Source organism: Mirounga leonina, unplaced genomic scaffold (assembly GCF_011800145.1).
Source record: "Mirounga leonina isolate KUSES-001 unplaced genomic scaffold, KU_Mleo_1.0 Mir_204, whole genome shotgun sequence".
Lineage (NCBI taxonomy): Eukaryota > Metazoa > Chordata > Mammalia > Carnivora > Phocidae > Mirounga > Mirounga leonina.
In genome coordinates this window covers 18,275,602-18,289,731 of record NW_023270513.1, presented here as the reverse complement: position 1 = coordinate 18,289,731, position 14,130 = coordinate 18,275,602, and the positions used below count along the sequence as shown (strand labels likewise).

At 33.8% G+C, this 14,130-nt stretch overlaps 1 protein-coding gene across 1 annotated transcript; it reads right to left on the bottom strand.

Moving 5' to 3' along the window:
- Window positions 1-7,152: 7,152 nt before the first annotated feature.
- Window positions 7,153-8,127, bottom strand: CPXCR1 (CPX chromosome region candidate 1). Its single transcript, XM_035028668.1, is given in 3 exon segments — window positions 7,153-7,609; window positions 7,611-7,766; window positions 7,814-8,127. Coding segments are annotated over 3 exon segments (927 nt in total).
- Window positions 8,128-14,130: the final 6,003 nt, after the last annotated feature.

Genomic DNA, 14,130 nt, shown 5'->3' with positions numbered 1-14,130 from the left:
TCAATCAAATATAGTAAAATTTGTATTATAGGAGTCCCAGAAAAAGAAGAGAGAAAAAAAGGGGCAAAAATTTATTTCAAGAAATAATAGCTGAAAACTTCCCTAATCTGGGGAAGGAAACAAACATCAAGATCCAGGAAGCACAGTGAATTCCCATCAAAATCAAAAATAGGAGGTGATCACAAGACACACTTTAATTAAATCTGCAAAACATAGTGTTACAGAAGAAATATTAAAAGCAGCAAGACAAAGAAGTCCTTTATATACAAGGGAAGACCAATAAGGCTAGCATGAGATTTCTCAACAGAAACCGGAGAAGCCAGAGTGGAGTGGCATGATATATTTAAAGAGCTGAATGAGAAAAAAACTGCAGCCAAGAATGCTCTATACAGCAAGACCATTATTCAGAATAGAAGGAGAGATGGTGTGCCAGACAAACACAGACTAAAGGAGTTTGTCATTACTAAACCAGCCTTACAAAAGTATTAAAGGGAATTCTTTGAGTCCAAGGAGAGACCAAAAATGACAAAGCCAAGAAAGGATCAGAGAAAATCTGCAGAAACAATGACAAAACAAATAATGGAATGGCAATAAATATATATCTATCAATAATTTCCTTAAATGTAAATCGAAAAATGCTCCAATCAAAAGACATAGGGATTATATTGGTCAGTTTGTTAGAAGAAACTACATCTCAAAATTGTAGAGAAATAAAAAACTTATATATATATATATATATTATATTTTGCATATATATATATGCAAAAATAAAATTAAATTTGTTGAAATGATAGAATGTAAATGTGAAAATGAATAGTAAAAAAGACTAACAAAACAAAACAAAACAGAAGAAAAAGAAAAAAGAGATTATGATCAAACAAGTGAAGAAAACAGAGCCATACACTAAATTCTAGGTGTATTTTAGTCTGTTAGAAGAAATCGCAATGCAAAATTGTAAAGAGAAAAAAAATGTGTATATATATAATTAAATACAAATCCCACCTAGGATTCTACCCCACTTCACCACCTGAGCACCTTCCAGGTAGGGATGCTCCTCACAGAAGCAGACTTCTAAAAGTTCTGATTTTGTGCTCTGCTGCTATATCACTTTCTGGTAGCTGGCTTATGGAGGCTCCCTCCCCATATGGTTTATCTTTCCATATAGCGCCTTGGTTTCATTTCTCTGCACTTCCTACCTTGCAGAAAGTGGTCGCTTTTCTATTTGTAGAGTTGCAGCTATTATTTTCTTAGATCTCTGGTTGAGCTTGCAGGTGTTCAGGATGATTTGATAGCTATCTAGCTGAGTTCCTGGGACCAGAGGAAACTAAGGTCTCCTATTCCTCCACCATCTTGGAGTCTCTCCTAGAGAATACATTGAAAGTATGTATTTGCTGTTCTTACTCCATGTTGTATGGTGATATAATTACCTTTTTTCCCAAGATTTTATTTTTAAGTAATCTCTACACCTGATGTGGAGTTTGAATACATGACCCTGAGATCAAGAGTCACATGTTCTACCAACTGAGCCAGCCAGGTGCCCTGATATAATTACCTTTTAAGAAAAAGAATTTTGAAATACTGTTAGCAGTACAACTATAGTTTCACATTTATATACATTGCATGCACTTTACGCTATTGATGCAATGATATTTTAAATTATAACACCTTTATTGAGAAATGAATATTGGTTACAATAAAACATTCTGAATAACTGTCTAGAAGGATATACTTCCCAATACTTAGTAAAGACAAAAATACCATGCAGTATGAAAGATATTAGCATAATATTTCAAACTTTGGTATTAATTTTGAAACTCTGATTTTCTCTACTCTATTAATTAGGCTTCCTTTTTTAAAGATTTTATTCACTTATTTGACAGAGAGAGACAGCGAGAGAGGGAACACAAGCAGGGGGAGTGGGATTAGGAGAAGCAAGCTTCCTGCCCAGCAGGGAGCCTGATATGGGGCTCAATTCCAGGACCCTGGGATCATGACCTGAGCTGAAGACAGACACTTAATGACTGAGCCACCCAGGTGCCTCTATTAATTAGGTTTCTTATTAAATAATACAAATCTCTTCCTTGCTCTGTTTTTGTTATTGTTCTTATTCTGACTGCCAGATACCTCTAGAAATTACTAAGAAAGTTTGTGTATAGTCGTCAGACTATCCAGATAAAAATAATGTTTTCTAATATTTAATTTAGTGAGGGCTGTCATATTTATATTCTATAAGCATAGATTTAGAAGTAGTAACAGATATATAACTTATTTCATTCATAGAAGTAGTTTCTGGTGAAGATTAGAATGGTAAATTCCTAAATTATCCCAATGCTTCTTTCATTAAGCTGTGTTTATTCACACACTCATACAAACAGTTTATTCCAGTTAATGTTAAGCTTTCAACAAAGTTGTACTTTGATTCTACTGAATAAATAAAAGTTGTCACTTAGTTAAAAAATAGCAAAATTTGGTTAGCAAGGACTTTATTCACCCAGTTTTCTGTCATATATCAAGAACTGTTTATTTTATCCTGCTTCAAAGCTATAAGGTTAGCCAACCACATTTTCATTGATACTGACAAAAGACACAAGAATCCTGGGTCAGAGACAAAGCACTATTAGTTATATCAGAGCAGGCAGAATAGGCTTTATATTTGCACTGTATCCCCTTGTCTCCCAAGTCACACAGGGGTGATACCAGGTAGCACAGATAGATATTGTGCACACAGTGAGTTTATGTCATAAGTGAGAAACTTCAAATTAGGAAACTCCCAAACTCAAAGGAGGATTGCTTGCAAATTTATCCATCCTTTGATTTTGAGGGAGACATTATGTTTATCACCCTGGATAGGAAAGAAATCTAATCTATCCTCTGCTCTGGAGGGAGATGCTATTTCTAACTTCCAACGTTGTTCGCTATATACCTATGTGTGAAAAATTATGAAGAAAAGCCATAAATGCCTCTTCACAAGACATAGACATAGAGCCTATGTTCTCTAAACAAACAAATAATAATAATAATAATAATAATAATAATAATAATTAAAAAAACACCCATTAGCTACCATAAGCTAAGTGAACCCAGAAAAGTTTGTGATTTACACACTTAAACCATGAGCCAAAAAGCCCTATTTGTTCAGCCCAGATAACCAGAATATAGTAAGAACCAAAGAGTTAATTATTCTTTATCAAATATATAGATAATTCTAACTATTATTTTATTGTACAATAAATACCTTATTTTTCTTAGCTGGTTACTAGATGCAATAAATTATAGATAATTATTACCCAAGTTTTCTGTTTATAAAATTGTTTAAGAAGAGTTAGCATCATAATAGTCAAACTTTATCAAATTTGTAAGCTGATTTTAATATAATGATTTAATGAATAAAATGAGAGATTTTTATTTCAAATTGACAATTGAACAAATAACTGCTGTCCACATTTTATTTTAATATATGATTTATTGCATACATGAAAATTGAATAATAAAAGTCTGCTTAACATTGAAATCAGTGTTATTAAATATGAATGACTTCAGTGCTGGATTCTTAGTGTATAAATCTACAGTTTGGGGGCTTTCATCTCCAAACTATGATGCAAGAACAAATCCAAAATCAGACATCTGGAAAACCTATACTTTCAGCCTATTTGTTTCTACTGTGTGAGTCATCTCAGATTCTAGGGCAAAAAAAGTGGTATTACACACTAAATATGCCCATTGAAAGGTGAATAAAATAAAATATTATTTGAGAATTCACTTTTGTTATAATTTTAGAAGATTCTTTAGAATATTTTTCATGCTTTCAATTTAACTTTTAAAATGTCTTGCATAAATTAAAATTATTACCATACATTTGATTCACTTTGATTCTTTCAAAGTCCTAGGATTGTTATATTTAATATGTCTAAAACATAACTTACAAGAAAATATCCAACACATTGATAAAAGATAAATAATATGGGGCAAATAGAAAACTTTGTTTTAAGACATACTTTTGAAATACAATATGAGAATATAATCTTTAAAAAGTTTAAGAACTTTCAAATAATAAAAGGCTGTTATCTTCAGAGTTCTATAAGCTTATTTATTCTAAAATTGTATTCTACTCTGTGTTGACTATATAATTTGCTGGTCTTGGTGATGTTAATGTAATCTATTATTATAGATGCTAGTTACTTTGTATATATAAAGTAAAGGTATTATCCTATATGTATATTTTAAAATAAAATGTTTTGTAAAGGAATTCAAAAATTACTAATATAATCGTTGTTGTCACACACTGAAATAAAGTTCTCAGACACCAATCTGAGTGGCTGTGCAGGGCTGCCTCTGCAAGGGAGAGTAGCAGCAGCTGAATCCTGCACATAGCTTTTATTTTGTTTTTTTTATCAGAAAAGCAAGGACAGATGTATCAAAGCATGGGGAAGGAATACAAAGAGATGGCAATTATCTTGAAGGCGGAAAGCAGGCCTGCACCTTCCCCTGAGAGTGGGCATGCAGGGAGGCAGTCATGGGATAAGGGGGGAACAGGATGTTTGTGCTAGCAGTCACTGGAGGCAGGAAGGGGAGTTGAGGGTTACTTTCTTTCATAGCTCCTAAATCTATACCCTGCCCCAGGAGATGATGGGATCATGTTTGTACCAGGCTATAGCTTTCAATAACCTGAGAACAGGAATGCTGCTGATGTTTCAGCTGCTTCCACAGTAACCCCTTAGGGTTTACAATACATTTTCTAAGAATAACTCTGCAATCATAAAGGAACAAAATGCATGTTTGGCCTTGTATCTTTGAGGAAAGTCAAGTACACCTGTGAGATATTGAATGAGTTTATACGTTTTAAAAATAGAAAACTCAATCTTTATAAACATTAAACTGATTTCCTTTATCTTTTTCTAGGTAAAAGTTTGCCTTCCCTCTCTACAGAAATTGAGAATATCTTTCAAGTGTCTGTTAGAAAAGGATGTATCTAGGATTTTTTACATTCTTCTGATTTTACTACTCTAACTTAATTTGATTTTCATTTGTCATTTCTAAAATTTTAGCTCAATAGATACCTTTGTATTTATGACAAAATATGAGTAATATCCAATTTAACTACTCTGTTCTGCACTTAAATCATATTTTCAAAATTTATGGAGGTTTACCAGCTAAAATGTGAATTCTATAGATTAGAACAATGACAGTGATAAAAGCTGCTTTTCTGACTAAAATTATTTTTAATCCAACTGCTATTTTTACTTTACTCTCAGAAAAAAGAAATTTTTTTTCTATTTTATTTTTATTGATATCTACCTGATGGTTTATATCTTTTTTTAAAAAAGACTTTATATATTTGTCAGAGCATAAGCAGGGAGAGGGGCAGGCAGAGAGAAAAGCAGGCTCTCCACTTAGTGGGGAGTCCAACACTGGGCTCAGTGGGATCATGACCTGAGCCGAAGGCAGGTATTTAACCAACTGAGCCACCCAGGCGTCCCCTGATGGCTTATATCTTTGTAAAACTATATTTTGTATCTCATTTACTTAAATGAGATAAAAAATAAATAAAATGTTATTTTAAAAATGGAGAAATATTTGATTTAGTTGCCTGAATTTTCTTAATTAGTTTAATTGTCCACATTAATTCATTGCTGACATTGAGTAACTGTAACTGGAAGTAGCAAATTTACCTGCAGATGAAAATATTTGATGAGTCTTAGATATAGGCTAAATACCCTCTGCTTTATGAGAGTTTAGAATTTCTGTAATATAGTATATCTATGGATTAAATAAATTCTATATATTATTTCATACATATATGCTTATTAAATAAGATGTAATATACAACAAGCCTCTAAGTAAATTAAATTCCAGCTATATTATCTTATTATAGAATAATAACAATATGCACTTACTAAATAGGAAAGTAATTTAATTTCCTAGAAACTCTTTCTATTGGGGCACCTGGGTGGCTCAGTCGTTAAGCATCTGCCTTCAGTTCAGGTTGTGATCCCGGGGTCCTGGGATTGAGCCCCGCATCGGGCTTCCTGCTTGGCAGGAAGCCTGCTTCTCCCTCTCCCACTCCCCCTGCTGGTGTTCCCTCTCTCGCTGTGTTTCTCTCTGTCAAAGAAATAAATAAAATCTTTAAAAAAATAAAAAAGAAAAAAAAGAAACTCTTTCTATGCATTTAATTTTACCATAAAAATTCACACATGTAAAATTATTGTGAAGATTAATACATGCAAAGCTCCTAGCATAGTCACACATAATGGGTGAACAATAACTATAAGTTGGATTAGAGCTCTAGTTATGGTGTCTATATTTAATCCTTATGACTATACAGATCAAAGGAAATAAGAGGTAGAGAAGTTTGAGCTGCAAATAGCAAAATAGTAAACTCCTTAAATATGTGTGGGCATTTGTCCATGTACATATAAGGTGAATGTTAAATTTGGGTGGTGATAGTAGGCAATGGTGAAGAAGCTCTCTGAGAAAACAATAATTACAGTTGTATGCTACCATTTTAATATTTGTTCAGTTCTATCTCAAATTATTTTACTTATATTACTTCCTTTTCATGAGTTTAATTTTTATTTTGAATTTAAACATAGCATATTTATAATAGTTGAAACTTTTTTTTAGGCACAGGAATTTTTATCTAGTTGTAAGCATACAATGCAACTTGCAATGTCTTTAAAATGATTTTTATTCAATTATGAAAAACATTTCAGATATTAAATTGAGCAAAGTCTCTAGAAACTGCTGGTAGGACTTTGTGTAGCCTGCCAATATATGTTTGTTATCATTGTCAGGATCCTGTGAACTTGGAATCTGATCATAGTAACAATATTCTTATCTACAGAGATGGATGTTAAAAAAGTGAAAAAAAGTACAAGCATTGTCTTTTTTCAATTGCTGACTCAATACAGATCAGGGCCTTGATATTTTAATGATCTGTTTGTAATAGCACAGTGTAACGGAGGTTTTCTTATGAGTTGTTCCTCTTTCTCAAAGATGTTTCTTTCTGATATATCCTATTATCTTTCTGATCTATCCATTCTGCAACTCCATCTAACACTACTAAAAATTATATTCATGATTTTTTTTCAATTTGGTAGTCAAGTTATGAATATTTAAAAGTTAAATTTTAAAATGAATTCATCCCAATTGGACTTAATTCCCATGAAACCTGCAGGAATGTTGTCTAAATTCAACAAAATTGTTGAAACTACTCCCACAAATGGGACATAAATATTTCCAACCATCATCGGTGCTTATGATCACAACCCTCATGCTATGGTGAGATCTCAAATGATCCTCAAAAGCTTTTCTATTAAGTGTGTTTTGAATTTGGGACTATGGGATATAGAACACAGGCCTCACAAAAATATGGAAGCCATCTTTCCCTTTAGCACAGGTTGATTTGTAAAATTTTCCTGATGTCATTCTTTCAATGAGGGGATGGTAGTAGTATACCCTTAAAGGTCTTCCAAATATTATGGCTCTCTCCCCATGGGTTAAGACATTTGGACAAGGAAGAAATGCTGTATATTTTAGCTTTACCCACACGGTATTTTGACAACCTGCAGCCTGAGAGAAATGTCTCCCACACAGCAGGCAGAGAATCATTCTCTACTTCATGATTGTTAATGAATGGGATTCTCCACAAAATTGAGAGTTGGAGAGGAATTTTGTAATTTATGGTGCTATTATAGAAATCACTTGTTTTCACCCCCACTTTCCCCGAGTGGAATCTTGTTCTGTTAGTTAAAGGATTGTTGTTATTGCTTTTTCTAGTGAGATACTCAGATAGGTAATTATCTCTAGCCCTGACATGAGAAAGATCCATTTTCTAGGAATAAGGATCTGAATTAGAAGGGATTCTTCTTTTAAATGCTCTTGTTGAAGATCTTTTTGGGTCTTCTCAACTTCAAACTCATTGTCCTCTACTGCTTGACAAACAACATGCCCCTGGGAGGTCAGTATGTCTAGCTCCCTGTTCACTGGGTTGCTTTCCACATGAGTGATAATATTAGAATCAGCAAATGAAGCCTTGATATCTGTACTACATTCATGTGGAACTTCATTTTCTAAATTTTTGAGATCATTTTCAGTGGCATCACTTCCTTCTTTAGTAGGAGAAGTCATCCTGGGTTCTATTTATGAGAAAAAAAACAAAGATCCATTAAACTGAAAAATGTTCCATTTCATAAAAAGACAGTTCTTTAGTCCTGAAAATAGCATGGATGTATTATTCCTAAGCTTTCTCAGCTTTATAGTTTATCACATCTTTAATATCAAAGTCACAGATCCACAAAATAAAATAGAGAAAAATAAAAACTAAGAGTAAATATGACTCCTATTAAATAAGTGTTCTCATTACTTAGCTTTAGAACGTGTATAAACCTGGGGTAACATAAAATTTCATCTGGCTAATATAAGAATACATTCTATGCACTAGAGCACATATAGTTCCCAATGGGAGGTGCAGTTGTTCTCTTTTGGATGATAAATAAAATAAAATTTTCATTTAATAAGATAGATATGAATTACTGACCTGAGATTTTAAGATGAGGCTAAAGTAGAAGGCAGTTTTTTTTAATGAGTATATACGTGTAAAAGAGAATTAAAACCTATGTGAAAATGAAATGGTTAAATTTCTATGAAGAGCAAGCTATTCTTCCCTTGGAATTTTTCTTTGTCTTATTATTTTATCTGTTCATTTTAAGCAATATCTATGCAAAGGGCAACAACTATGAATTATGTAAGAGGGGAAGGCAGAGAAAGTAAGAGAGTAGGAAGCTGAATAGTGAAGTCTAACCCAAGTAATTTATTAAAATATGACTTAAATTTACTATTTCCTCCTCATTCCCATTGTCTCAGGACTAATCAAGCTGATAATTAGATCATGTTTGCTTTACTGCTGATATCTGGTTTCCCTGATTCAAACTCTTGGCTCATACATCTACTCTTAACTTTTTCTTTAATATATGTCACCTACCTGCTCAAACACCTTTAGCACATACTAATTATCACAGCCTATTCTCAATATATTATATATTAAATATGTTTCATTCTTCTGTATGAGGAGACTTGGGACAATGTAAGTTGGAAAATTTCTTTTTCTTAAAATTGCATTTATTTAATTTATTTGAGAGAGAGAAAGTGAGTGTGACCCGGTGTGTGTGTGTGGGGGGAGGCAAAGGGGATGGAGACTGACAAGCAAACTCTGTGCTGAGTATTCATACCCATCCATGCCCATCCTGTGGCAGGGCTTGATCTCCCTACCTGGAGATCATGACCTGAAGCAAAATCAAGAGTCAGAGGTGTAACCAACTGAGCCACCCAGGAGCCCCTGGAAATTTTCTTTAGAATAGGAAGATAGGGATGTCTGGGTGGCTTAGTCAGTTAAGCATCAGACTCTTGGTTTGGGCTGAGGTCATGATCTCAGGGTCATGGGATTGAGGTCTGCATTGGGTTCCACATTCAGTGGGGGTCTGTTTGGGATTCTCTATATCCTTCTCCCTCTGCCCCTCCCCATGCCCAGGCTCCTCTTTCTCTCTCTAAAGTAAATAAATAAATATTCTTTTTTTTTCTTTTTTTATTTAAATTCAATTAGCCAACATATAGTGAATCATTAGTTTCAGATGTAGTGTTCAATAATCCATCAGTTTTATATAACACCCAGTACTCATCACATCATGTGCCCTCCTTAAAATAAATAAATATTTTTAAAAAGCATAGAAAAATAGGTACGAGCATTTTTACTGAAGGTAGTGGTAGGGAAAAGCAAATACAAGTGGATTGAAAACAAATCTGGAGGAAATTAAGAATTAAAAAACATGGCTTCCATTCATTTTAATGTCTAGCTTTTAATTTGCTCTGTCTAGCTACCTTAAGGATAATTTAGGAATCGGTCAGCTGAATTTAAAGATGTAAAGTTGTGTGTGAGGTGTTTATGCTGGTCTTATGGGGGTAGGGCTGACTGTGCTGATTCTCAAGAGGACTTGCTCTAGTGGAGATACACCTGCAGGACACAGAGGCTTGGTATAAGTGGGCCCAGCCTCCACTGGGTAGTACTTTTTTGCTCACACAAGTCTACTGATCATAGAGTGCTGCAAAGCTTCAGCTTCTTAATATACCCAGTACTATCATGAGCAGGAATACAACAGGTTTTCCTAACAATCACACAAAAAATCAGTGACCCAGACAAAATGACAAGAGAGAGGAATTCATCCCAAAAGAAAGAAGAAGTTGTGGCCAAGGATTTAATCAATATAGATACAAGTAAGATGTCTGAACCAGATTTTAAAACAATAATCATAAGGATACTAGTTGGGTGTGAGAAAAGCAAAGAAGACTATAGAGAATCCGTAACTGCAGAGATAAAATAACTAAAAACTAGTCAGACTGAAATGAAAGTTTTATAACTAGGAGGCAAAATCAAATGGATGAAGTGGCAATGAAGATGGATGGAGCAGAGGAGAAAATCAGTGATATAGAAGATAAAATTATGGAAAATAGTGAAGTTGAAAAGAAGATAGTAAAAAGGTACTGTGTAATGAATGTAGACTTAAGGAACTCAGTGACTCTTTAAAGTGTAATAATGGTTGTATCATAGGAATCTCAGAAGAGGAAGAGAAAGAAAAAGGAGCAGAAGGTTTATTTGAGCAAATTATAGCTGAAAACTTCCCAAATCTGGGGAAGGAAACAGACATCGAAATTCAAGAAGCATAGAGAATTCCCATTAAATTCAAACAAAAGCTGGCCATCAGAAGACATATCATAGTCAAATTCACAAAATAAAAGGACAAGGAAAGAATCCTGAAAGCAGAAAGGGGAAAAATAAAGCCCTTAACCTACAAGGGAAGTCAGGTCCAGCTCACAGCAGATCTGTGCACAGAAACTTGACAGGACAGAATAAAGTGGCATGATATATTCAACATCCTGAATGGAAAAAATATGCAGCCAAAAATAATTCATTCAACAAGGCTGTCATTCACAATAGAAGGAGAGATAAAGAGTTTCCCAGACAAACAAACTAAAAGAGTTCATGACCACTAAACAAGCTCAGCAAGAAATTTTAAGGGGGACTCTTACATTGGCAATAAATTCATAACTTTCAATAATCACTCTGAATGTAAATGGACTAAATGTTCCAATCAAAAGACATAGAGTATCAGGATAGATTAAAAAAAAAAAAAAGATCCATTTATATGCTGTCTACAAGAGACTCATTTTAGACCTAAAGACACCTGCAGATTGAAAGTGAGTGGATGGAGGGTCATCTATCATGCTAATGGACATGAAAAGAAAGCCAGAGTAGACATACTTATATCAGACAAAATATATTTTAAAACAAAGACTGTAACAAGTGCTGAAGAAGAGCACTGCGTTATAATTAAGGGTCTATCCATCAAGAAGATCTAATAATTATAAATATTTTTGCTCCCAACTTGGGAGCACACAAAGACATAGGTGAAATAATACCAAACATAAACTCATTGATAATAATACAATAATAGTAGGGGACTTTAACACCCCACTTACAGCAATGGACAGATCATCTAAACAGAAAATCAACAAGGAAACAATGGCTTTGAATGATACACTGGATTAGATGGACATAACATATATATTCAAAACATTTAATCATAAAGCAGTAGAATACACATTCTTTTCAAGTGCACATGTAACATTTTCCAGAAAAGATCACATACTAGGTCACAAATCAGGCCTCAATTGGTACAAAAAGATTGAGATCATACCATGCATATTTTCAGACCACAATGCTATGAAATTTGAAGTTAACCAAAAGAAAAAATTGAAAAACCCCCAAATACGTGGAGGTTGAAGAACATCCTACTAAAGAATGAATGGGTTACTTCCGATTCAGGAAGAAATCAGAAAGGGAGACAAACCATGAGAGACTCTTGACTTTGGGAAACAAACAGGGTTGCAGAAGGGAGGAAGTTGGGGGTATGGGCTAACTGGGTGAGGAGCATCAAAGAAGGCATGTAATCTGATGAGCACTGAGTGTTATGCAACTAATGAATCATTGAACACTACATCAAATCTGTTGATGTATTATATGTTGGCTAATTGAACTTAATAAAAAAAGAATGAATGGGTTAACTAGGAAGTTAAAAAAGGAAAAAAAAATACATGGAAGCAAATGAAAAAGAAAACACGACAGTCCAAAACCCTTGGGATGCAGCAAAGGCTGTCATAAGAAGGAAGTATGTAGCAATACAAGATTACCTAAGAAGCAAGAAAGGTCTCAAATACACAGCCTAACTTCACACCTAAAGGAGCTAGAAAGGGAAAAGCAAATAAAGCCTAAAACCAGCAGCAGAAGGGAAATAATAAAGATTTAAGCAGAAATGAATGATAGACACACATAAAAACAGTGGAACAGGTCAAAAAAACAAAGATCTGGTTCTTTGAAAGACTGAATACAGTTGAAAAACCCTAGCCAGACTTATCAAAAAGTAAAGAGAGGACCAAAAGAAGTAAAATCACAAATGAAAAAGGAGAAATCACAACTAATACCACAGAAATACAAAAAATTAAAAGTAATGATGTAATGTATGGTGATTAACATAACATAATAAAATAAAATTAAAAAAGAGAATATTATGAAAAATTATATATCAACAGACTGGAAAATCTGGAAGAAATGGACAAATTCCTAGAAACTTACAAACTACCAAAACTGAAACATGGAATAATAATCATTTGAGCAGACCCAAAGCCAGCAGTGAAATTGAATCAGTAATCAAAAATCTCCAAACAAGCAAAAGTCCAGGGCCAGAGGACTTCCCAGGAGAATTCTATGAAACATTTAAAGAAGAGATAATACCTATCCTTCTCAAATGTCCAAAAAATAGAAATGGAAGGAAAACTTCCAAATTCATTCTTCGAAGCCAGCATTATCTTGATTCCAAAACCAGACAAAGACTCCACTAAAAAGGAGAATTACGGGCCAATATCCCTGATGAACATGGATACAAAACTTCTCAACAAGATACTAACAAATCAAAACCAACAGTACTTTAAAAGATTTATTCACCATGGTTAAGTGGGATTTATTCCTTGCCTGCAGGGGTGGTTCAAATTTACACATCAAACAACATGTACACCACATTAATAAAAGGAAGGATAAGAACCATATGATCAGCTCAATAGATGCATAAAAAGCATTTGACAAAATACAGCATCCATTCTTAATAAAAACCCTCAACAAAGTTGGTATACATGGAACATACATCAACATCATAAAAGCCATATAGGAAAGACCCACAGCTAATATCATTCTCAATGGCAAAAAACTGAAAGCCTTTCCCCTATGGTCAGGAACAAGAGAGGGATGTACTCACACCATTAATATTTAATATAGTACCAAAATTCTTAACCTTCAGCTATCAGACAACAAAAATAAATAAAAGGCATCCAAATCTGCAAGGACAAAGTTGAACTTTCACTATTTGTAGAAGATATGATACTCTATGTAGAAAACCCAAAAAACTCCACCAAAAAATTGCTAGAACCAACACATGAATTTAGCAAAGTCACAGGATACAAAATCAATGTAAAAATCTGTTGCATTTCTATACACCAATAATAAAGCAGCAGAAAGAGAAATCAAGGTATTGATCCCATTTACAATTGCACCCAAAACAGTAAGATACCTAGGAATAAACATAAACAAAGATGTAAAAAATCTGTACTCTGAAAACTATAGAATACTGATTAAAGAAATGGAAGAGGACACAAAGAAATGGGGAAAATAATTCCATGCTCATGGATTGGAAGAACAAACATTGTTAAAATGACTATATTACCCAAAGCAATCTACACATTTAATGCAATCCCTATCAAAATACCACCAGCACTTTTCACAGAACTAGAACAAACAATCCTAAAATTTGTATGGAAACACAAAAGATCCCAAATAGCCAAAGCAACCCTGAAAAGGAAAGCAAAGCTGGAAGCATCACAATTCTGGACTTCAAACTATATTACAAAGTTGCAGTCATCAAGACAGTATGGCACTGGCACAAAAACAGACACATAGATTAATGAAACAAAGAATAAAGAACCCAGAAATGGACTCACAACTATATGATCAACTAATCTTTAACAAAGCAG